This window comes from Dysidea avara, chromosome 7 (assembly GCF_963678975.1).
Source record: "Dysidea avara chromosome 7, odDysAvar1.4, whole genome shotgun sequence".
In the NCBI taxonomy this organism is placed as follows: Eukaryota; Metazoa; Porifera; class Demospongiae; order Dictyoceratida; family Dysideidae; genus Dysidea; species Dysidea avara.
Genome location: NC_089278.1, coordinates 10,505,033 through 10,530,548, shown reverse-complemented (window position 1 = coordinate 10,530,548; position 25,516 = coordinate 10,505,033). Strand labels below are relative to the sequence as shown.

Below are 25,516 nucleotides of genomic sequence, written 5' to 3'. Positions count from 1 at the left end.
AAAGAGGATGAGTAATCTCAAAAAAGAGCTAGACCACCAACGCAATAAAGTGATTGAATTAGAAAAGAAGATACAACAAATGGTAGAGAAGAATGGTCATCAAGTCGACCCATCATTGCAGCATGATTTACAGAGCATAATGGCAGCAAACACCAACACTATACTACAATCATATCCAGAGGGTTCATTTCACAGACTATTCTGGCTACAGCAACTACAGGCTTTGAAAGCAAAAGACAAACGGCAGATTAGATGACACCCTGCATTGATTAGATGGTGTCTGCATGTAAAGCTGATGTCAACTTCTGCATATGATGCCCTTAGAAGCACTGGAATACTCACCCTTCCTTTTGAAAGAACACTTAGAGACTACACACACTGGATGGACGCAGGTCCAGGATTTATAGATAAGGTTGACTAACATCTAATGAACATGACAAATATTCATACATTACCGAAGTTTCAGAAGTATGTGTGCTTAGTGATGGATGAAGTGAAAGTGAAGGAGGATCTTGTGTATGATAAGAATACTGCTGAGATTATTGGGTTTACTAACTTAAATCACACCAACAACCTATTATCTGAACTTGAACGGTCAGAAAAGGGTTTATAGCCAACAATAGCTACTAACATGCTTGTTTTTATGGTTAGAGGATTGTTTCTTGATCTAGAATACCCGTATGCACAGTTTCCATGTGCATCCTTATCTGCTGAAGAACTTTTTCCAATTGTGTGGGGATGCATTGAACGGCTTGAGGCTTTCGATTTTAAGGCCATTGCTATCACTGCAGATGGTGCATCTTGCAATCGCAAGTTTTTTAGAATGCATAAGACTATTGGTTTGAACACTAGCAATGATGATACTGAAGCAGATGATGATGAATTTGATGGCAATGAAGCTGTAAATGATGATGAAACTTTATCAAACGAGCTTAAAGTTACCTATAAAACCACCAATATTTACAGTTCTGATCAGTGTCCCCTGTTTTTTATATCGGATGTGCCACACTTAATTAAGACAGTCAGGAACTACTGGTCAAATTCATTTGCCTACGCAAGAAGCAGAACTCTTCAGGTGTGTCTATAGCTAACTATACATAAGTAGAAATATTGTCCTTTGATTACACTGTAGGTCAATGGACAGTACATTTCCTGGCAACATTTAATTAACTTGTACCACAAACATCGTGGGAATGGCACAGCTCCTAAGTCTGGTGTCTCAATATTACGTAAAATTAAAATGGAGCACATTAATTTAACTTCCTATTCAAAGATGCATGTGAACTTGGCTGCTCAGGTAAGGCCATCAGAATGAATTCCATCCTCATTAGTATGTACAATGTATGTGTTAACATGCATACAGGAACTGAATAATACAACATTATAGCTACAGTGAGGTATTACTTAGCAGCCATTTCTGTAAGAACACATCATTCTAGTTGATAATTCCCACCAAATATAGATAAAGGGTTCTTGACCTCATTATTGGGTCCATTTTTGGGTCCATTTTTGGTCCCATAAGTGGCTGCCATATTAAAGATGGGTACATAGTTATAGTGTGCATGTATAAATGTATTGGTGTTTTGATGTAATATTATTGCAGGTATTGAGTAACAGTGTCGCTAAAGAGCTGAACGAATCACCAGCTACAATAGAGACAGCAAAGTTTTGCGCAATGTTTAATAAGTTTTTTGATTGTCTGAATGCACGGAGCACAAAGGAATATATTAAGAAGAAAAACATTGATATTGCCCCATATGAATCAAGAGGTGATGAACGTCTGAAAGTAAGCAATGTAATGCATGCACTTTCAAAAAATATGATTCTTCTGACATACAGTGGCTTACGGATGAATTCCTTTTGTATTTAAACAACTGGAGGAAGGAGGCTGCTGCGCACGTTCTGACCTCTCACCAAAATATAGGCAGAGACTGTGCTTGAGCAGTGAAACACTAGAAGGGCTTCAAATGACCAGTAAGGATAATTACTTTTTTGGAATAATTACGTATGTACACCTATTTAATGTAGCACTTTCTTTTGTTGAGTTGGTAGAGCACTAGCTTGGTGTTCCTGGAGTAAAATACATTCTGAGTGAGAGATTGTGCCAGGACCCACCCAAGAGCTTTTTTGGAAAGCAACGGATGAGAAACGGCTATTGTGATAACCCAAAAGTTAATTCATTTCTAAAAGGCAGTGTATCCATCAGAATCCAAGGATCAATAGCTAAAAATCCTGTGAGAGGAAACTGCAGAAGAGATAAGAAGAGGAATCCTCTTGTGCCTTTGAACAATGCACCAATACCTAAGCGTAAAAGACAGTGAGAGAACACCTCAATTGATCAATCTCTGCTAGAGCTGTACCGATAATCGGATCGGCCAAAATATCAGCCACCGATATGGCATCAGTACAGAAAAGTAGGTGGACCGATATCGATATTTATACAGCAATAGTTTGTACATAAACGGTTATAATATTGGTTTTCTACATTATCCATGTGGCTGCTCAGTGACAGTGGCTTATTGCTTACTCTACAGCAAGCACTACGCTACGAGAAGCCATACAAATATGCACAATTCTAGTGTTTGTTGCTGGAAAGCTTATCAGTCTTAAATGAAACAGTTATTATATATATAGTACCTTTGTAATATAAAAGAACAGTCACAGGATAACCAAGGAAACCTACCATACCAGCCTTCACACAATCCAATAAAATGCGGAGTAATGTAAAATAATGTAAAATGCGGAGTAATGCAGAAATATCCGTTTAAGGCTTCATTGGAGTATGCATAAAATGTTTGTGGGTGCCTAATTGTCTGGATTGCACAATAGAAACCCAAGCTACTATCACCACAGGCATAGAGTGAGCAATGAATATATCCACATGTTGTTGTAGAAAGGTAAATGTGTATACACATTTGCACAGATTATCTATGACTTTTGTTTGTAATGTAAATATCGGATCGACTATCGGTTATCGGCTTCTTTTGGTGGTATCCATATCGGATATCGGTACATACCAAAAACCTGTATCGGTACAGCTCTAATCTCTGCATCAATTTATTGAATTGTATATGTAATATATAAACCATGGCTATGAGGTGCATTGCACTTATATACACCCCGACTCTGAAGTCAGAGGAAGTTTGCTGTTGATAAAAGTCGAGGCGTTTATCAACAGTAAACTTCCGATGACTGAGGAGGAGGGGTGTATATAAGTGCAATACACCGAAGTGAGCCATGGTTCATATGATATATACCATGTTTCTAAATTAATCTGCACTACATTACTTACTAACAAGCCATACGCACACAAACCAACTTAAAGTATATACTTACACTTAATTTGCCATAGTTTGGCATGGTAGACACGCTGGAAATGTCCCTCTCACAATTCAGCTCTCACAATGAAGAATCAAATTGATTGTGGGACTTAGTAAACATATCTCCGTATATCGCCAGGACTTGTCCGTTCATATCAACAAACGTAGGAGCAACGTTACTTGCTGCCACCCATCATCGAAGTCGCTAGGTATGGGTATAAAATGAGTCCAGTGGGTGGACTTGTACTGGCTGGGATGATTGATCACCTAGCGTGACAAAGGCTATTAGCCTGAGTCATCTGGGTGATTAGTCATGCTAGTGTGGGCGTCATTCGCCCGCCCACGTCGGGCTATCAGCCCGTAATTGTGACACAGTAATGTGTCATGTGACATCCCAGGTGAGTATATATACACTCACCTCAGGTAGGTATATATATACTCACCTACGTGTTGGGGTGCATATGCCCTATATGCAACCAGCGGCGCCTTTGAAGTTTCACGTGATCATGGTATATATTATATCATACCAAGAAATGTAATAATTTATATACTACAATTTAGTTCATTAAGTGTAATATGCCAGTACTGCCTTTCACTCTTCAACAGAAGATTTCCCTCTCTTCAATACTTTTCGAAGGCTTTTCTTTCGTTTTACTAGTTCTTGCTTGATCGTTTATAATACTCTATCCAGTCTCCAGCACAAGAGTTTCCGCGTATTGCTAGCCACAATTCCACCACATGAGTTAGAAGCTCATTTGTTAAATCATCTTCTGTAGCATCACTGGTAGTTATAAGGAGTGTCCAGCTAAACAGCATATCTTCATCATTCATAATATTTTCTATCATTTCCTTCTTGCTTATAGCTTGCTTATTCATGATGGCTGTTAGATGTTTTCTGGAAATTACCTCTAAATCTTGGAAAAAATTAAATGATTTTGAATTAATTTTACAAAGTCCCCCTCTATCTATCCTCTCAACATATCTCATGTAATCATGGAATGTGGCAGCATCTCCAAACTCATCATCTCTGGCATCAAACCTTGACAGAATCGATAAAAGATTTGGTCTGAAAAGTCGGAATAAGTAAAACAACGATAGTCAGTCACAAACCTTCTTTTAAACCTTTTCCGGAGTGCAAAGGGTACATACCCAGCAGCAGAATATAAGGCCGAGAGTTCATCTGCTGTTAGCTTGGGCACAACAACTTCACTACTTGCATGCTCAGATGTAAGCATGAACCGCTCAAGAAGTGCTTGATTGATATGCTGGACAAGTAGTGCTTTAGAAATATTACATGTCATAATTAAGGCAGCTAAATTAAACAGTGAACAGTGGCATAGCTAGCTAGTTTGGGCTTTCAATGGATATAGGAGTAGCTAAATGCATGCATTCAGCATGCAATCTATATAGGTTATTAAACTCTGTTTGTGATCATGCATGAAACTTAAAAACTTCTTCAAAATATATTTTATGTGTACTAAGCATATCTCGACTGCTCTGTTAGAGTGCCTTCAGTAACATATTGACTCTAAATTACAGAAATAGACAGCTTTTGGGTGGTAACGCGCGCGCACCGGTACGGCCTGCCTTTATTAAGCTAAGCCATTCATTCACAGCAAAATGCTTCTGGTATTAATTACCCTTACCAATATCAGAATTAATTATTTTCAATTTGCCGAAAACTGTTGTCCACAATTGCTGAAGTTCTCCAGACCGAGCCGCATGGAAACGGGTCCATATCACTCGTCGTTGAGATTTCAATGACTTCAGGTGAAGGTCTGGTGTACTTATGACTTTTATTGCATCCATCAGTGAACAACAAAACTTGAGGAATTCCTCTCCAGCACTGCATTCCTCTGAGACACTCCCACTCTGTCCACCTACCCCCTCCTCTTCAACCTTGCATAGTATTTCCCTGGCCAATTCTTGGGCATTGTCTGTTCACACAGACAGCACGAGGAAGTTCTCACTCTCTGCTACAGAATGCAGTATATCTAAGACAACTTTCGCCTCCGAACCTCGAGTTGACGCACCACAAGACATTTCAACTAGCTACTTGTATAATTTACTAAAATGTTACGGACAAGCAAAACGCGGATTATTTCCGTTTATGCCTCCGTTGCCAATCCCTACTATAAGTCTAGTATCTATGATTACACATAGCATTCCGCCAAAAATCACTCTTCAAATGCAAGTGATGATTATCTGTTAAAGAGCATCTCTCCAGTAGTTTATCCTGTAGCATTGTCTGAACGAAACAGTGAGTCAATCAATAAATTTTTTTGCAATTTTTTGCAAAATTTAAAAATTCTGTAGCAACTTAATGGGATTGTTTTGGGCCGTTTCAAGCTAAACATAGATCGGTTTTTAGTGAACTAAATACGTCCGTATCATTGCATTTAGTTTGTGTTGTGTGTAAGGCTGGTTTTGGGTGGATTTTTGGGCAGGAAATTACAAACCTTTGCAGTCCATACTATACAGTACTGCTGCACTGTATGACAAATTTTATAATGTATGGCAAGAGCCGCAAGACAAGCTTATCTTGAGCAACCTCCACCCTGATTGATAGTCAATGTAACTGTGGTGATATAATACTGAAAGATTGCACAACTGAACATGGCTATCACATTTATGTTAGGCATATAATGGCACTAATATATTATAGTAGCTTTGAAGAAGGAGGTTATTCTTCATGCTAGTAATTCAAAACACTGGCTAAACAGTTTCAGGAACACTATCACACTTTGACCTACTGGACATTAACACAACACACTGTGACTTAAGTCTGATTGCTGAATTAGCATGTGTGGTGCCAAAATAGCAGCTGAAATTGCATGTACAGTTGTCAGAATAGCAGGTATGGTTGCTTAAAAGGCATTTATGGCAAGCATGCAAGTCACACAGGCAATGTTTGAATTCCTGCAGTCAGCAGATTGAGCGGAAAAGGTTGGGGGGGGGGGGGGGGGGGGGGGGAACACATTCAAAATAACGAGCGAATACTTGATCTGGTACTATTTTATTGTGCAACCATTATTCACATTCCTAAAAAAAGCAATTCATTTTAATGCAACATTTGTTTGGTTAAAAGGTTGCGATTTGATCTGTTATTGATAAACTGATAACCATTTTTGCTAATAAAACCATTAAACATAGCTGTTCCAATATAGTAATGCACACCCATATTTCAACACACAAAAGTCTTTATCCAGTTACCGTACATGCAGAAATTTTCATGGCGTGAAATTTTCACAGCTGCAAACCAAACAGGATTTTCACGATTTTATTTTCACGGTTCCATGGCAATACTAATTTTATTTTCATGGATCAGTTTTCATGGATGCACAGTTGTCTTGTATTCAAGCACGTGTTATAGTGACTACAAGAGGGATATAACTCGTAACTTTAACCCAGCACTTTGCCAAGCAACTTGTCACAGTTGATTATGTTAACAGAGAGCTGAAAGCACCAGTTATGTCCAATTTTGAAGCATAACTGCAAAGGAGTGTCTTGCATTTCTAGCTACATCTCCTCTCACAATTCACCATCTCTCCAACTGGGTAGCCTATGAATGCAGCTACTGTCCTACTGATGGTTAAAATACTGATTATTATTGCAGGTTGTGAAATTTTCATGGATTTTATTTCATGGTTGCTGTGTTACTTGTGAAATCCATGAAAATTATGTACTGTGAAAACTTCCGCGTATACAGTAAATCATATGTAAGATTGTAGCTGTTTCCTATGCATAGTCTCAAAATCTTATAATCACTCACCTCTAGGATACAATGAGACAGCACATGCCTGTGGTCAGGTGAGGTGAAGATTTAACGGTCCTACTGGTCCTACTATAGTAACATGATTAACATTACAAATCCATTAAGCCAGATGTGCATGCTTGTTATTCCACTGCTGCATGAATATTAGACGTTGACACCTTGTAGCTTCATGATATTGTTTTGTTGTGTGTACTTACCAAAGCTAGATTAGCTGTATGTCTAAACAATGTTACAATTGTATTTTTAACCTCTTATACTACATGGGCAAATTTGACTATTGAGTGATTTACATGCTGGGAAATTATTGCATTAGGCCTAACTTGCCAGAATCACACTTTTTTTGGATAGAGAGTATTGACAACAAAATAGCTGGATGCTCTCCAGTTTACATCACTATCTATATATGTACACTGATACACAGGGGAGACATACAGGCACTCACTGTATGTCAATCTGCAACTGTGGTCAAGTCAAAACTGCTAAATTTGTAAAGTCAACAGTCAAGTATGATAATTTGAAACACACAATCGAATCGATAAGTACAAATATTTAACATAACCAACTGTTGGTAAAAGGCTTAAAGGGCTCTAAGTCAAGGTAAATTTTTAGCCAGTAAAGACCGCACGCGGACCACAGTTGTACATCTCCAAACAGTGACACCAGTACCAATAGTACACTGATTTGACACCAATAGTATGCCTTCTGGAAATTGTTCTGGTACAATATACCCACTTGTTTTTTAATGTCATATTCATCCTTTCCTTCCTGTATCATCTTCTCCAGTTTATTCTCATTTGACACTACCTCTCTCTCATAAGAGGTCTTCTCTTTGGACACCCTGGTGAAAAGTTTAGAGATAAGTTGGTCGAAAAGCAACCTTAAATGTATACTAAAGAAACGTACCGTTTAAGGACGCCAGTTTTTATCTTCAAGTTTTTAATCCTTGGGTCTTGATCCATGGCGGCAAACAAGGAAGCGCGTGTAAAACGTATTATTTGGAAGAGGGAAACCTGTGGAATGCAAAAAATGCGAATCTAGTATTCTTACAAACACGAACATAGGCGTGGCTTCCTGTCAGATTTGTGCACGTTCACCTCGCCGTTCACAGTTTGGTGTAAGGTATAAAGTATAAAGTAGGGTTTTGTGTATCACTGATTTAGCATTTTTATCTCTAGAAAAGACAATGCCAAAGATATTAAGGAAGATTGGTCGTGCTAACAAGATCGCGTGCCAGTTCAGGTTTACGTGTACATTCGAGTACATCGACCTGACGTGTATGGATGGATGGTAAGTGTGAACGTAGTGATATACTCGATTTGTTATAAAGCAATAGCTCAGATTATAGTCACTTTCTGCTATGATCTCGGCCAACTAGAAAGAACTTGACCCCAGGCCTTTCTTTGTCACGTGATAGGAACTTAATGAGTAATAATGAACCCTTGACCTTTCGTGGTTGTTATGATAGGACTGGATGTGGGTAAAGTCACAAGGGCAATTGTAAGTATATGAATTTGTTGTTATGGATGTAGGAATTTATGCTATTACCATAACTTGTACAAACAATCCCATGTTTGTCTGATCCTGACTGTCACCTTTTGTGGGGGCAGCTAGACTATCTTATTGTGCCAACTTCCAAGCAATATGCTATGTACTTGTCTCTCTCTCTTTATATAGGAAGCCAGAGAAGTTACATGTGGTGTGGCTCAGAGGACATAGACGTGCTGACTCACCTGATGTCCAATGGACCCCCAAATCAGATACTGGGAATGCCATTGATGGACGTGCAACTTTTGACCCACCCATTGCTACTTCTTTGATTGTCACCCTATACCAAACAAAGGTATTGTATCAGACTATTCCTTATGGCATCTTGATTACAGCTTCTCTTGTAGGAAGGAAATGAATTTGATCAAAAGGAGTACAAGTTTTACATTGAAAATGTTTGTTAATTAATACTTATTTCTATGTTTGATTAATGATATTTCTAATAGGAGGGGGCTAATGGAAAGAAAATTTTAGCATCTTTCAATTGCAACATCGCTGACTTTTCTGGAATACCAAGTGAAAAGTACAAATTTGATTGATATGAAGTTTCTATATTAGATTTCTGTGTTATAAAGGCATGCTTTAGATATGACCTTTAAGCCAGTCTCTCGGAAAATAAACAAGGCATTACTGGGACTTACAATGGAGTCAGAGTTTATAAAGAAAGGAAGAGCATCGTGAGTCAATAGAGTGGTGTATGTTAGTGTCACCATGTGCTATTACAGTGACGATGACATGATGAGCACATTTAGTCGAGTGAGTGGCACTCAGGATGATGTAATTGGTGATGAAGATGATGACGATCCTACCATGTCAACCTCAAGCTTTCAAAATCTCCCTGTTGATACCAGCATTGCTAGCAAGCCACCTGATGTCTCGATCACATCAAATGGGACTGATAAACCTGCAGATGAGCCACCAGCAGCAACATCAGATGGTAAGCCAGTCGGTAACTTTGTAGTCAGCATTATATTAGTAAAATATATGGTAGTAAAGTTAGTGTATAGTTATATTCAAATTTTTGGAGAAAATATCTTCCTATCTTTCTCTTGTTTATGCAACTTTTTGATCACCTTGTGAATATTTAGGAATTTCTGTGATAACTTGCATTTCATATTTGTCTTATACACAAGGCGTGGTCACCAACTCTCTCTCCATTGCTAGCCCTGGTAGGGATACTTAAAAAGTCATCAACAGTAGATGTGCAAAGTGCTACTGAAACAGAACAAGCAATTTCTGAGATGAAAGACAATCAGGTGGCAAATGATGCAGTACAAATGGACACTCCTACATTAACAAGCCAGAATGTGGTCAATGGTGCAACTGATGCTACTAGTTCAGTACTGCCAGCAGATAATATGCAACAATCAAGTTTTATTGCAGATGTGATGGTTTCAACAGAGGTTAAATCCAAAGTTGAAGGTTTAGCAGATGGTGCTCAAAGTATCCCCTCAGATGGAAAAACTGGACAACATCCTCCCGATCAAAAACATTCATCGGTGACAGTAGATCAGTTGGGAACAGAGCAAGTGCCTCCAACCACAGTTGAAGTACCTTCAGTCTCAATCAACCAAGTTCCAGTTGATCAAGTACCTACAGTGACTGTTGATCAAGTACCTCCAGTTACTACTGACCAAAGTCCTCCAGTAACAGTTGATCAAGCACCTACAGCAACAGGTAATCAAGTTCCTCCAGTTACTACTGATCAAATACCTCCAGTCACAGTTGATCAAGTTCCTCCAGTCATATCCAACCAAGTGCCACAGCCTCAGGTTAATGTTGTACCTCCAGTGACAGATAATCAGGTACTTCCAGTCACTACTGATCAAGTTAAACCCGATCAACTATCTGCTGAACAAGTACCTACTGTCACTTCTGACCAAGGTCCCCCAATTGCAGTTGATCAAGTCCTTCAAACCACCGTTGATCAAATGACAGCTCCTCCAGTGAGTGTCCCACTAATCACCATTGATCAGGTGCCGTCAGTGACTACTAATCAAGTGCCTCCAGCCTCAGGTAATCAAACATCTCCAGTAACAGCCACTGCTGTTCAAGTCACTCAAGCTAAAGTCAATCAAGTACCTCAAGTGACAGTCAACCAAGTACCTGTTGATAAAATTCCTCCAGTAATTGATAATCAGGTACCTCTAGTTGCTGATCAAAAATTTCCAGGTGCAGTTGATCAAGTCTCATCAGCTGCAGTTGACCAAACATCTCCAGTGGTAGTGCCTCCAGTCACTACTGAACAAGTGTTGCCAGTAACTGTTGATCAAGGCCCTTCGGTTGCAACCAATCAAACACCTTCTATCCCATCTAATCAAAAGCCTCCAGATCAAGATACTTCTGTTAAGGCTGCTGTTCAAGCTAATCCTACTGCACCATCAACTGATCACCAGGATGTAAAACAAACTAAGAAACAAGCTCAGCCACCTGCAAAAAGTGCACAATCTAAGTCCGGTAAAACAAAAAAAAAGTCTGCCAAGGAAGGTATTACCGGACTTCAATTGTTTGTTGCTTGTATAGTAAAAGAAGAATGTTTGTATTAAAATTAATATTGTGTTGCCACTTCTGTTATAGATGTTACGCCACCTGAAGCATCACTGGCTGCTGCTGAGGCATCTGTCAAGTCCAAGTATATCGATAGCCCTGAATTGGAAGATCCTTGTTGGCTACCAGATGATACACCATTGATCAATAGTGAAGAGCAACCAATTGCTAAAACCGCATTAGATGAGATGGACTTAATTGCAGTATGTCTTGTGTGTACATTTCAAATTTCTGTAGTATTAGTGCTCCCTCATTGTAGCTCTACTTTTCTGCTGAGTGGTGTCCGCCTTGCAAGAAATTCATGCCTAAGCTGCTAAAGTATTGATTCTATAATTATTAATGATTCATCCTATATGTGACATCATTTACAGATTTTATAACTACTTGAAACAAGAAGAGAGGAAGTTTGAGTTGGTGTATGTGTCTAGTGACAAGTGCGTTGAATTTCTCTGCTTATACTAAATGTTAATAATGTATAATGTTAGCACAAAGGAAGGCATGTTGGCGTACATGAAGGATCAACATATGCCATGGGTAGGACTGAGCTTTGACAGCCCACTGGGTGAACAGCTGCGTACTAACTTCAAGTAAGTCAAAAGGTGTAATTGGTGACTGTATTTATATCCTTCACAGGGTGGCAGCTATACCACTTTTGGTTATTCTGTCTCGTAATGGAGAAGTCATTTCAGACAATGCAAAGAAGCCAGTGGATAGTGCTAGTTCTTCACATGATGAAATAACACGCTTGTATAACAAGTGGATGCGCAAACTGCTGGAAATTAATGGAATACCAGTACCAGAAGAAGAGGTGAGAGTTTAGTGATTCCCCCCTGCACTTTGCACCATTACATCATCAGAGCTTAATTGGCTATAATTAGTACTGAATGTGGGAATTACAGGAGCCATAATCATTTAATTAACAAAAATTTTGATTGTGGGTTTTAGTTTTGGTAAACTTTGAGGTAGAATGGTTGTGAAAGATTGGGCATATTATTGTTGTTTTTTTGTGATAAGATTACCATGAATGGATCATTTTGAGGTATCAACAAGATATAGTGTCATTTTTGAATTTCATTTATGTATGGTAATTAAATGTAGCCAGAGAAAAAAGGAGGGATTTTCAGCTCTCTGTTCAGTGGTGGCAAAAAGAAGGATAAGAAACATGATAAGAAGCAACAATCTGTAAGTGATTTACTAATTCTGTGTCCTCAATTGCTAATGTTTCTCCATCACAGCCACCACAAGATGCTACCGAAGACCACATTGATGAGGCACCACCAGGTAGTAAACACAAGGAGAAAATGAATGAGGAACTGCTTCGCCAGAAAGAGCTGTTGGAAAGAGAGAAAGTAAGTGATAGTTTGTGTATAATATAACTGAATAACCGTCACCGATTATTGCTAGTCAATGGAGAGACAAAAAGTAGAGGAGAAAACTGTAAGCGCTTAGTAAATGTGGAACTCTTAAAATATTAGAGGTATTTGTAGAAAAAGCTACATGACACCCTGGAGATTAATGCTCAGATGCAAAAGGAGCTAGAACACAAGGAGGAAAAGATTAGAATACTTGAGGCCAAGAATGAGACCCTGAAACAAACAGCAGAAGCCAAAACTAATGAAGTAGAAGAGCTGAAGCAAAAACTGGCCATGTTAGAGACAGAGGTAGAACAAAAAGATATATTTTATTGTTTGCTGACAGTGCTTGTGTGTAGTTATCCTCCAAAGCTGCTGAAGAAAAGAAACTACAGGATGAAAAGCGAGAATTGTTGGCTAACATTAGCCTCCATGGCTGGTTGTGTAAGAAAGGTGCCAAAGGCCCAACTGCCAACACTTGGCGTAGGCGTTACTTCAGGATAGAGGAGGGTAGCAAGCTGACCTATTATAAAACAGCTGGAGAAGGTCCTCCACAAGGGTAAGTATAATGGACATGACTTCTCATCTCTTTCCACATGTATTTTTTAGTTTCATAGATATTGATAAGATTACATCAGTGATTACACCACCTGGAGCTCAACAAGATAAGAATAACTGCACCTTCCATCTTGTGACTGATGGACGCACATATGAGCTACAGGCTCATGACGAGGCAACCATGAAGAAGTGAGGGAATCCAACCACGTTTTGATGAATAGCATTGGTTTTTTTTCTTTCTTACATTACTAACAGGTGGCTCAGTAGCTTGCAGTATATGAAAGAGTGGAGAGCAAAGCAGAAACGAGAAGCACAGCAGTAATTGGAAGACATTCCTTTGACAAAATGCGTTTTTAAAATGACCATAGAATTTTAATGATTGTGTTTTGACTGCTTTTACATATTGCTGTTTTAGGTATTATATTTTTATGCATACATACATACATACAAAAAGATTTGTTAATTTTATTAAGAAGTGACTATTTGACTATAATCCAGTTTGAAATTTGCTAGTGCTGGAGCCAAAAAAGGAAAATTAGACAGGGTCCTTGAAGTACCTGTACACAAGAGATACATAGTGTTCACCACAACAATAATATACCTGTGTGAGAGTGTGCCCTGGAACCTTGTGATGGCATCCCAGTGGGGTAAGGGTATTGAGCATGTACTACAGGGTGGGGATACTGCGCTGTTGAAATGGTGACAGACTGTGGATGTCCATGATGGGGTAACAGAGGGTATTTGTGTGAAGGAGGCATTGCAAGCAATGGGGTTTTGTTATTGTAAACAGCAGAAGAAACATACTGCTGATTTCTCTCAGAAGGTAACAAAGATTGTGAGTGCGGCAACAATGGAGGTCTAGTAGAAGGATGGACTACACTTGGGGCATGACCAACTGTTGAGTGTTGGACTCCATTATAAGGTGGAGAAACAGATGTAGCCATGACTACTCCTACTGAGGGGATATAAGGCTGTGTAAATGTCACTGCAGCTGTAGAAGGATCAGTGACAACTCCTTGTTTCATAGTGGTGATGCTATGTTTAAGATTTTTCTTGTAGTAGCTATCTATCCAATTTTTCAATGACCTAGTGAATATACAGTATGAACACTAGCTAACTAGCTAATGTCAACTTACTTGATGAAGGGAATAATTCTGTAAAAGTCATTTGGTTTCATTCCAAGACTTTGCTGTGATACTACATCTTTCTTAAATTGAGGTAAGTTTGCTATCTGAAACCACTGGATATCCTACAGAAACATATTTATGATACAGCCAAGGAATAAGGCTGTAATTTACCCTAATTTCCTTTCGTGTTTGCGGACTAAACTTGTAGCTCTCGGAAACTCCAGGGACAATGTATAATTTGTAGTGTTGCTCATGAATGGTTTTATCAATGAACCATTCTTCCCTGACGTATGGTTGAATATCAAATCCTGTCTCCTCATAAGTCTCTCTTATAGCTGACTGCAACTCATTCTCTCCTTCCTCAGCTTTTCCCTTGGGAAAACCCCATGTACTTGATGCAAAATATCCTTGTACCAATAAGCACTGAAAGTCGACAACACCATATACCTTACAACACCAAGTTATTTATAACATAATTACTTTGTCCAGTTTCTTATTCAAGATGATGGCACCTCTTAATGGTTTCCTTGCCTTGCTAGTCTTGAACATGGTAATTAGGGCATCAGTGCTAATACCTTCTGGTTCAAGTGGAGCATGGTGGGCAAATAGTAACCAACAGCTAAGGGTTTTAACAGTACAAAGTGGGATGATAAACTACTCAAAAATTATAATGTATGCACAGGCTTGTTAACAAAGGATATTGGTTGCAAAAAATTCCTTAAGGGTACATGCTGGAAGGGTCGGGTCTTCTGGTCGCAGGAGATCTAGGTAGAACCAGTAGGCTAGCTCAAGATGGTAGCACAACTTTATCGGATCCTTTCGTTCATCTTCTGGCAGATTGATCAAAAAGCGACTGTGAAACAACACATAACCTTATGAACAATATGTAGTAGACAAAATGTAGGTCCTTAATATTATATACCCACCACGGGACAAAGGAGTGTAGTCTCGCGTCTGGCCACGCGAGACTACAAAGGAGTGTGCATGCAGTACAAAAAAAAATGTACACTACAAACGGTTTATGCGTATGTACAAACATAACTAAGGTATGTTGTACCTGCAAAGATCGTCCAACACCGCCTTATCTATAAAAACTGCCGCCATCTTCCTCTAGATCTACCAGGATCCGTTGATGGTATTTCTAAATAGTGCACACGGTGCTCTTTAACTATAACATGAATCTTAGAGTCATATTTCTTGCTCTGTGTATTCCTCTTACATATTCTATCACAGGTATGATATTTTGTGCATGTGATCCCTATTATCGCTTCGTCGTCCAGGGCCAGGTTTGAGTGCAGAGCAGGAGGCGTGGCTCGATTCAGTACGATATGCAAATGTCTCCACCAAATGGCCAACACTGGGCAAAGAACAGCTGCTGGAACTGTGGACTAAAGTTTACATCCTTAGTAAAGTAACCAGCGCTAATTTCCCTTACTATGAAACAGGTCAGCTGATGTTGATTGTCAAATTGGCATTGATCAGCTACTGTGCAGTGCAGATATGGTTTAACGATACCGCCAGGAGTGCTGTAATACGTTATGATGACGTTGGTGACAGTGCTTCCTGGACTGGCCTCCATTTGGCTGCCTTAGCCCACCAGTACAATGTCACAAACAACTCCACAGTGTTGGTATATTATACGAGTACTATATATGGTGTGTATAGAAACATAGATAGTATAATATCTATGATAGAAAGAGATTGATAAGTCACTGGATGCAGTTTCTCTGCTATCAACATGTTCCGGTAAACCTGGATACATTGTAAGCAACAATTTGACGGTCGCTGAAATCATTTTATGCTACAACATGAAGGTGCGATTTGCTGGCCCTGCATCAGACCCAGCCTACAAGAAGTACTATCCTGGCTACGGGAATGGGTGAGTGTAGTTTTACTTCTTTTCAAATGCTGCATACCATTATCTCCATACCAGAGCCTTTAACTGTACAATCCCACCCTATCATGATTATATATGGCTGGGATTTTCTTCTAGAGATATGTCAGTAAGAACATGCAATGGAGACTAACTACAATGCAATGATATAGGTACTTTGGTATTGCATTTGGACTGGCAAACGTGTTGAGAATGTTGCACACAGACAGTGCCCAGAGCATCATACAGAGAACAAAAAATATAACAGAAACTATTGTTGGTAGACCATATAACCACTGTATAGTACATACCATTACTGTTGTATTTCTATAGATGATTTAGTGAAATATGATTTCTGGATTATCTCACCTAAAAAACAGGTCAAGCTACAGTAATGAAGATATAGCAGTTATTCCATTTCTACAGCCAACCAATCCCGACCCTATGTTCTTAGCTACATGGAAGCTACTAGCACTCACAGTTAACCCAGTCAAGTACCAGGTTAGTAATGACATAATATTGTATCCTACCATAAACTACATTCATGCAGCACCTGCTAAAAACTTACAAAGAGTATTTCTGGTCAGCTTATTACACTGAAATGACCATCTCCACTAAAACACACAATGCTTACTTTGGGAATGAAGTGAGTCACACAATTTACAAATAGTGATCCAAGGACTGGCTGTAGTTACTTGTGGAAGGATTATATGTCCTGTCAACTTTTGAGATTGATGTACAGAGGAGAGAAGCTTTGTTTAACAAGTTCACTGTGTTGGCTGTGAACCATTCCGATCACCTACAACCTGGCTTTGCAGCCTTCTACCTATCAGCATTCCCTGACACTAAATATTCAAACATTCCAGCTGGAGTGCTACAAGGCAAGTTAAACACCACACACTATTCTTTAGTGATTTACAGGAGGTTTACTGGACTACCCATCAACGCCATGGGAACACCATGTTGACCAGACCAACAATCCTAAGGTGACCTCATATATTACTGTTGATAAACACATTATTGTACCTACAGTACATGCCACATCATGATAGTGACCATAGTGAGTGTGCACTGATGATCAGAGATAGACCACCTGATGTGTACATGTGGCAGAGAGAGCCTACAGCATTGAAGGTCACTATTAGTCACCCTCAGTATATATATGTTAAGCTATGAATGACCACAGGGTGGCACTTCAGAGTGCTGTTTGCAAAATGCCCATCTTGACCTTACACTTCCCTACTGGATGGGAAGGTATGCAATGTGAAGATTTAGTACACAATAGAATTATTATATCAACTGATCATCACCATTCCTGTTTAATTCACACTGTAGGTCAGCTGGCTACATTGGAACTCCAAACTAATAAAATAATAAAACTATGTCAATTAATCCTTCTTTGTCTTTGTATCATCCTTTGTGGTACTAACTGATTTTAATGGTTCGAGTTTCTTTTTTCGTTGTCTCCACATATACATCAGCTGGAAGCTACCTACAGGTCCAACAACACACATACATGACCTCACTGACATCATTAGCCAAACACTGAATGCTACAGTACAACATAAAAGTATACATACAAGTAGTGAATCATCAAATTGGAATCCCTTTGACTTAATCAGAATCATTTGTAGAGACCCTATACTGTGTTAGATACTCTCCTCTCCATTAACTCTTGGAATCACAGTACACAATAATTTTTCTAAACTACAAAAGCAGCATTTAGGTGGCTTGATCCTATCACTCAATATACACAATACTCATAACAGTGAAAAACTCATTTACCAAATGAAGCCTCACAATGCATGCATCACCAATAAAAAGAAACCTAACCAAGCTGGTTTTTATTTTAGTTTTGAAAGTTTCAGTTAGTTGTAGCTGTGAGAAATGGAAACAATTCCTTGTGGAAACAGCAGCAGCAGCAGCATTCAGGCAGTAAGCAATATAAGACCACAAGTACCCTACTTTGACATGATTGCAGAAGCTATAGTTACTAATCCTAAAAGGAAAATGGCTTTACAAGAGATCTACAGCTACATCAGAGAGAAGTACCCATACTTTGCAGAAGTAAACCCAAGAGGGTGGAAGAGTGGAGTTAGACATAATCTGTCCACACATAGTTGTTTTGTTAAAGTAGGAATATGTCGGGAACATAAAAGTCACTATTGGGTAGTGCACCCAGCTAGCTTTGAAGACTTCTCCAGAGGTGACTTTAATCGCAAAAATGCTAGACAAAAAGTTCAGCAAGCAAAAGAAGCAATGCAGAAGGCAACCATGAAACAGATGGCAGTTCAGCAGGCAAATGAAGCAATGCAAAATGCAGCGATGAGACAGATGTCAAATGCAACTATATGGCCATCAACCCCATCATACTATCCACAACCACCAGTGTACCTGCCGCCACCATCTGATCACCCAAGAGGATTTAACATTAGTAATTTACTTGGTATTAAATAATTATATTGTTTTATAATTTGTCATTATTTGTGCTTGTACTCTACAATTCTTACGAAATTTATATACAACTAAACACTAGCTATTCTAGCAGTCACTGCCTGAAATGTAGTTATGTTTTGTATGAAGGAGACCCACAAGTGCAATACAATTTTTTTTTTTTAATTAGATATTAATATCAACAGATGACATTCATTCAGATATTCAATACAACTTACTTCCTGATGATAGGACTATCAAATATACCCAGAGAAAAGTGACAAAATCAAATGCAAAATTTAGATTGTTGGGCATACGAAGAGACCATATTTCAGTTCTTGCAGCATGTGGTAGTGAATGGTAAACAATGCTTGCTAAAAGGACAAAATGTCTTTTTTTAAAAAAAATAGAAAACACAATCACAAATCACCTTCAGTTGCAAGCCCAGCTGGATAGAGTACAATCCAAGCTGTGTACCTCAGCCATGTTAACATGTATATCTCCCTATTCAACAGTGCCAGGATATAGAAAGGGTACCTGTAAAGGATAAAATATACATAGCAATGAAAATAAAAAGTTGTGTTTCCAATTCATTTTTTAAAAGATTTCTTTTATTGACAGTTGCAATTTTTTTTCACAGACACTCTCCTTTTTATACTTCATAGACTTGCTGTATGGTAGGGGTGTACCTACCAGCTTGCTGTATGGTAGGGGTATAACTACCAGCTTGCTATATGGTAGGGGTGTACCTACCAGCTTGTTGTATGTAGGGGTGTACCTACTGGCCTGCTATATGGCAGGGATGTACTTATTAGCTTGTAGAGGTGTACCTACAGTGTTCCCTAGCAGTTAGGGGCTTGTAGCAAGCTATATCATTCATGAAAGGTAAGTTGGCAACAACAAATACTGATGTTCTCTGTCAGCACATACAGGTGGTGCCACCAACCTGCTATTTGGGTTATCAACAATCACAGTTCAACTTTCACTGCTGCAAGCTTTAATTTTGAATAATAGCAGACTCAACAATTCAGTAGTAGCCATTACAGGAATCCCCGTCTCAGTGGTTGCTGTGTTGGCAAATTGGTGGGTACCTCAGGTCTCAAGGAATTATGCTTCAATTGTCCATACTCAACTGGACATGGCTGTTTGTTTCAAATCCCATTAGCTATGTGGTGTTTATTAGCTACTAGACCAGATGAGTGGATCTTCAGGACTAGTAGGGTATGGCATTAGGACTGGCTTTCCACCTTATGGTGTGTAATTTATCAGGTCTCTCCCTGCTTATCTGGGACGTCATATTCTCTCAGAAGGAAGGCCATCATGTGTACATGAATCACTTGTGAGTATTGGACAGTAAACAAGGCTGCAGCCACTGATCACTATATCATGGGATATCTACCCTCACTCTGTTGAAGCAGTGGATATGGGAACTATCAGATCATGGATATCTCAGTTGCTACTTATATCCCAGACAGTGAGGTTATTTGGATGGACAAGTCATCTACCACACATATAGACTGCAGGGGCGGATCTAGGATTTATAAAAGGGGGGGGGGCTAACTCAAGATACTAATCTCTTGGGTGGAGGTGTGTGAACTCCCAGCACGCTGGAACTATAGTATGTTCACGTTGAGCTGAATCCTCAAAAACATTTAATAACTCATGGTACACACGATCTTGAAATTTGGCTCATTTTAGTGCTGCTTGACCCACTAAAAATATTTCATAATCTTTTTGTTCAAATGTTTGACATAATATTTACAGCCAATCAAAATTTTCACAATACATTTCCTATGGGGAAGCCATATAAGTAGTGTCCATTACAGACCTTTCCCGAACTTGTAATGGACCCAAACCGTACATGTCTGTTGTTGACACCTTTGCTGTTACCAATAATCATCTGGTTGGCTGAAATGTTAACTCTGTTGAGAAAAAATCCACATTTAATTTTTAGCTGTTTTTCAGGATTCAGCTCAACGTGAACATACTATAGGGGGGGGTCTGGGGGCATGCCCCCCAGGAAATTTTTGAAAAATAAATGCTAAAATACTGCAATTTGGAGACATTTCCACATAAAATGTATATTTCTGCCTGTAGATATTTTATATACTGCCTTTAGATATATGGCTCTCTGTTGCATTTGCTGATGGAAAGGTTTGGGTAAGTTCAAACAACCAAGCACATGATTCACCCTCTCACAATTGCATGCATGGTAGAATAATAATGTTGAAACTTGAAAATTTTGAAATTTGAATGATACGAGATTGAATCTGAGAGCATTTTCAATGGAAATTGTGTGCCTGAATTATACCAGTACTGGTAATAACTACACAAGTAGATGAACAAGCCTTTTAATCAGACCAATGCACTTCATCGTATGTATAGGCACAGGCAGATTTGGAAAAATTCCATAACAGAACCAACTTTTATATGCTTACACTGAATGTTGTATTAGGGTAGTTAGGTGACTGTTCTATTAGAGTATCTCGATCTTGTACACCTCCAATGCTAATCCGGGCCCTTGTTGCATAACCTTTAGCATAAAATACCTTGGAAAGATGTTTATAAGGTGGGTTTATGAGTATTTGTATTATTAGTGATCATATAATTATGCTAAGACAAAATTTCATAATAATCCTCAGCATATTGATCAAGCCTAAAAGTGAAGGGGGCTTCAGCCCCCAAAGCCCACCCCCTAGATCCGCCCCTGGACTGAAACATATCAAGCAAAGTGACTGGCTATCTAGTAAGACATGTGGCACTATATAGAAGGTAGAAGTGTTTTGTGGGTACAATGCCAAAGGGTTGTCTCCTGAGACTAGCCTAATACCTAAGCAAAAGTAAACCAGAAAAATGGTAACTGATAGCTGATCTCCTTGTGCTAGAGTATAATAACAAGGCCTCCCGATAATATATATATATTTTATTTTTTTTTATTTTTTTTTTTTGAGCGTACTGTCACTGTCAGTACAACATGGATTTGGTCTGGACAAAGCACAAAAAATGTGCTAATGTACACAAGTAGGCTGGTGTACAAACCTCAAAAGTTAGCTTGAGATAAAGCTTGTGGCCACATTAATATTACTGCCTTTGTAAGGCTGTTCTCCAGCAATAAAATAACAGATATTGTCTGATTGGTGGATCGTTATTTCGAGTAGAGACGATGGTAGAAACACAGCTGTCTTACACACAATGACAAAATAAAGCTGACACTAAAAAAGTACACAGGATGATCCCAGGCTTCGCAGCTCAGCATTCGCTAGGTATTAAATCAGTCTATATGAACAAGGTTGGCCTTTGCCCTACCCTTAAAATGTCTGGCCTAGTGTTTGGATATTTAGCAAAAGGATTGGACACCGTTGATTTTGTACTGCAGCTGGTGGCAAGGGACCTGCACACAACATCAAGGAACTACTGCATATCCACAATCTATAGCCTCCCGAGATCCTACTAGACCAGTCACAGATAGGGGTCCACTACCTGCCTAATCATGGAGTGACTACAACTACACCAGCTACAGAGGATATTGACATCTTCTCTAACTGTTAACATCTATAGCTCAACCTTCAATTTCAAAAAAAAAAAAAAAAAAGCCTTGCTTCACAACGTATATAGCCAGGAAGACAATTACTCAAATCTTGAATAAGGTTGGCTAAAGAGGCTAAGCATATCAGAAATGGCAGACATCCTCATGTGGCACTCTTGTGGAAAGGTGGAACAGTATATTTATCACTGTTGTGGGATTGGGCATGTTTAAATGTAACCTGCAGATGTGTCAGGTTCATGTACATGCAGTTTTCCAATGCTCCATTGGTTCCAGCTTCACTGGACCTCCCACAAGTCACCTGTCCATTGCAGTGAATAAGCTTATTTTAGTAATTATGGCAGGGTTAGGGCTGGGAAGGTGACATAATTGGTACATGGTTGCAGTAATAAATGTTCTATCATTCTGGGCTGACTCACAAATGGTAGAACTACTTTTACTTGGCAAAATTTGTGTTTTCATTTGTCAACAGTTCTGGGAAGAGATATACAATGGCACTGCATGTGTGTGTGTGTCTGTGTGTGTGTGTGTGTGTAGGATTAATGCATGACAAATGTGAACACATTGCATCCCGTTTACGGTAGTTTCAATGTTAGAAAATTTGGTGGGTGAATGGACTGGGGTCATGGTATATTTGGTGGCATGTAATTGCTAGTCTTCTGGAAGACTAGCTTGTATGGGTAAGTGGGCATACCACCAAATATACCAGCCAGAGCCTTATCATAGTGTTGGGGTACACATTTACCATGACCCAATCTTGGAGGGTTACGTGATCTCACATGACAAATTAAGGGTCAGGTCTCAAGGCTACAGCGCTCCGCCCATTCTCCCAATCTCGATGTCTTACTGTGTATGGTCATTGGTACAAGAGGTACACCTGGAAACAAGCTAAATACTGATGAGTATTTTTCATGAACACCAGAGATATACCCTTGCTTGACATATTCGCCTGTTTGCTCTCAACTGAGCAGCGCTCCAAGAGTATTTACCACACTGTTGAAGGCAGTAAAGGGCTTCTTGAGAACACATGGTCTAAGAAACATTACCTACAATGAAATGTACACAACCTTTTGTAAGTTAAATACTAATCCCCCCTCCTCTTTTCCTTTCCTCATAAACTTTCTGACAGTCAGCTCATATTGGGATTATCTTGCAGGGTTGCAATCAATAGGGACACAGACACTCACAGTATTTGTGAAATATTTTTTCATGGATTGGATTAGAGGTACGAAATGCTGTAATTGTGTGTACACAAATAATCCGACCCTTACAGCATGCTAAGGCTATACCCATCTAGAAGGACCTGTAAGACCAGAGGTACACAATAGTGCACATTTGTTCATCTCACTCATGTAATCATGATCTAACATTATATTAGGCCCTTATTAAACTCATCAGTTTTACTGATATGGTGGTTGAATACATAACTAAGTTCATTTCATAGCCCTACCACAAACAACACAATTACAACATATACTTTAATATACCATATAGAGGTGGGGGAAAACTTTGGCGAATAGCAAGTCATTTGGCAAAATAAACTTTGGCAAATTCAAGCTCAATGTTTAGCTATAAAGATGCTACTGTGAGGCACTATAAGCAATTGGCGCGTTAAAACATTGGCGAATTTGTAGCAAATCGGAAAATTCACCAAAGTTTTCCTCCGAAACAGTTTCCCTCTATCCGGTACTTATAACATTTGAGTGGCCTCACGTGCAGTTGAATTTCTGACTACTCATAGTTATTACAACAGACAGGCAGAAGTACATACATACCTTATAACTTCAATTGAAGACCAGCAAACAAAAAGAATTGTTACAACTCGATTGGTTTGAATTATCGGGAGAGGTGCGACAATAACAAATAAAATGAACATCCTACCCAGTACCTGTGACAAAAATTCAAGCAGTAATAGAATACTGCGTTACATGACACACAGTGCAGGTACACAGATATACAGCTACGGCACAGCATAACTACCCAGAGAACACTGGAGTTCTGTGAGTCTAGTGCATACATGACAGTAGTAGTAACTTAAAATTATCAGAAGTTATACTAAACCACAAGTGAAAGATGAGTGCATAGACCACACCACACATATGCTCACATGTACGTACATACTGCATACAACACACACCTGTGCTGTCGTTGGTAGTAGACCTCCTTTGACCATTTTCAACTGAACATGAACTATTTCAAGTCCAGCAAGTAGCACACAAAACCTCATCATGCTACCAGTCGTGTCATAAACATTCTTCATAGAGCCTATACGATATACATGGAGCAACATCGTTAGCTAAGATATGTGAATGTATCACCACACAGTAGGGAATACAGATAGGGGAAACTGTTAATCACAGGAACAAAACACCTTTTGTGAAATTCACCCACCATGATTTTTCTACTTTCATTAATACCTACCTTTTCCCTTCAGAGCCAATAACATGATGTTGACTAAGATGAGTACAAATCCACTCCACTGGACACAGTTATAAATCAGCAAGTAGCCAGTTGTAAACAGCTTCGTAACTAAAATAAACAATAAATGTATAAATCAACAATTTAACTCCTACTGTAGAAGTACAGGTTATGTATGTGCTTTCTCAGGTGTGTAATACAGTATAACAATACATAAGACAATGCTTACCATTCTGAAATTTCTTAAGATCACCTTCAGCTTCTTTAATTTTTTGTTGCAGCTCATCAACAGTCTTCCTCATCATCTAATACAATCAATATGGCTAACTAGCCTCTTAGTTGGTCACTGCTTATACCTCCCTCTCTGCAGAAGGTCGGCCATCATTTTCATCCCCTTCACCTTCATCACTGCTCTCCTGCATCAGATCAAAGTCAAGCCTCAACCAGTGTGGTTTTTCCTGCTGTAATTGCAGCTTGGGCCACATGCCGGCTATATCAATAGATGCACTGTATATTCAAAGGTACAGACATGCATGCACATCGCACCTTCCTTCTTTAATATTCTAAGCTGTATCTCCTTGTCTGAGAGTATCACCCTCATGTTCTACAATGAAGTGAGCAAGTAGTAACACACGCATACATCAGTAGCAGCTACCTCGGCATTAACTGAATCATAAAAGGTCAATTTAAATCCATACTCCTGTCGACCACTAAGTCCAACTCCAATAACTACAAGTTTACACAATGAGCTGCTATAAATAGCCGTACATTGCAGTCTACCTTTAAACTCCATCTGATTCTCCTTCACTGTAAAGTCTGGTTTCTGCAAAACAAAACTTGATTGCTTCGTGGGAGAATTTGCCATTACGAACCTCGCACGACTGAAGCATCACTCGCAGAAAAATAAATTCTTTACGCTGTCCCCATATCACAGTCGGGTGTAATGTAGTGGAGCTCATGCCAACAACAAAACACTGCTATCCTCGCTGCTATCTTTAAATAATACACACCTGATCACGAGATA

The 25,516-nt window shown here is 39.1% G+C and overlaps 5 protein-coding genes across 8 annotated transcripts in view; 2 read left to right on the top strand and 3 right to left on the bottom strand.

Moving 5' to 3' along the window:
- Positions 1 to 8,153, bottom strand: part of LOC136262553 (tubulin-specific chaperone A-like) — an 18,894-nt gene extending 10,741 nt beyond the window's left edge. The window contains exons 1-2 of the mRNA XM_066056868.1: positions 7,999 to 8,153; positions 7,828 to 7,933 (exon numbers count right to left, since the gene is read on the bottom strand). Of these exons, the coding sequence (XP_065912940.1) occupies positions 7,828 to 7,933; positions 7,999 to 8,054 (162 nt within the window). The 5' untranslated portion in view covers positions 8,055 to 8,153. The remainder of the gene's footprint in view (positions 1 to 7,827; positions 7,934 to 7,998) is intronic.
- LOC136262545 (titin-like) lies at positions 8,116 to 13,590 on the top strand. Its single transcript, XM_066056852.1, has 20 exons — positions 8,116 to 8,214; positions 8,271 to 8,382; positions 8,770 to 8,935; positions 8,988 to 9,035; positions 9,087 to 9,163; positions 9,216 to 9,317; positions 9,366 to 9,577; positions 9,805 to 11,127; positions 11,218 to 11,390; positions 11,447 to 11,505; positions 11,559 to 11,621; positions 11,673 to 11,774; positions 11,821 to 11,995; positions 12,286 to 12,369; positions 12,423 to 12,536; positions 12,592 to 12,624; positions 12,675 to 12,848; positions 12,899 to 13,098; positions 13,149 to 13,286; positions 13,353 to 13,590. Exons 2-20 carry the CDS (start codon positions 8,279 to 8,281, stop codon positions 13,417 to 13,419), a joined length of 3,414 nt encoding a protein of 1,137 aa, XP_065912924.1. The 5' UTR covers positions 8,116 to 8,214; positions 8,271 to 8,278; the 3' UTR covers positions 13,420 to 13,590.
- LOC136262550 (m7GpppN-mRNA hydrolase-like) lies at positions 13,446 to 15,431 on the bottom strand. Its single transcript, XM_066056860.1, has 7 exons — positions 15,282 to 15,431; positions 14,926 to 15,077; positions 14,705 to 14,832; positions 14,396 to 14,647; positions 14,234 to 14,346; positions 13,699 to 14,183; positions 13,446 to 13,654 (listed from the first exon to the last, which is right to left on the bottom strand). Exons 1-7 carry the CDS (start codon positions 15,326 to 15,328, stop codon positions 13,566 to 13,568), a joined length of 1,266 nt encoding a protein of 421 aa, XP_065912932.1. The 5' UTR covers positions 15,329 to 15,431; the 3' UTR covers positions 13,446 to 13,565.
- LOC136262548 (uncharacterized) lies at positions 15,342 to 17,536 on the top strand. 2 transcript variants are annotated; one of them, XM_066056858.1, is made up of 15 exons: positions 15,342 to 15,457; positions 15,505 to 15,669; positions 15,718 to 15,854; positions 15,919 to 15,987; positions 16,039 to 16,103; positions 16,158 to 16,223; positions 16,271 to 16,377; positions 16,431 to 16,477; positions 16,524 to 16,598; positions 16,648 to 16,743; positions 16,789 to 16,978; positions 17,019 to 17,083; positions 17,130 to 17,231; positions 17,284 to 17,351; positions 17,433 to 17,536. In XM_066056858.1, exons 1-15 carry the CDS (start codon positions 15,400 to 15,402, stop codon positions 17,461 to 17,463), a joined length of 1,341 nt encoding a protein of 446 aa, XP_065912930.1. In that variant the 5' UTR covers positions 15,342 to 15,399; the 3' UTR covers positions 17,464 to 17,536. The 2 variants fall into 2 exon arrangements, with proteins under 2 accessions (XP_065912930.1, XP_065912931.1); XM_066056859.1 differs by lacking the exon at positions 15,342 to 15,457 and having other exon boundaries at positions 15,530 to 15,669; positions 15,723 to 15,854.
- LOC136262551 (very-long-chain (3R)-3-hydroxyacyl-CoA dehydratase-like) lies at positions 17,368 to 25,516 on the bottom strand. Of its 3 annotated transcripts, none has more exons than XM_066056861.1 (12): positions 25,365 to 25,516; positions 25,273 to 25,315; positions 25,148 to 25,221; positions 25,039 to 25,096; positions 24,849 to 24,982; positions 24,722 to 24,797; positions 24,496 to 24,603; positions 24,182 to 24,339; positions 23,850 to 23,962; positions 18,961 to 19,067; positions 18,770 to 18,904; positions 17,368 to 17,589 (listed from the first exon to the last, which is right to left on the bottom strand). In XM_066056861.1, the coding sequence occupies exons 1-12, from the start codon at positions 25,449 to 25,451 to the stop codon at positions 17,486 to 17,488; spliced, it is 1,197 nt and encodes a 398-aa protein (XP_065912933.1). In that variant the 5' UTR covers positions 25,452 to 25,516; the 3' UTR covers positions 17,368 to 17,485. The 3 variants fall into 3 exon arrangements, with proteins under 3 accessions (XP_065912933.1, XP_065912934.1, XP_065912935.1); XM_066056862.1 differs by having other exon boundaries at positions 24,212 to 24,339; XM_066056863.1 differs by lacking the exon at positions 18,770 to 18,904.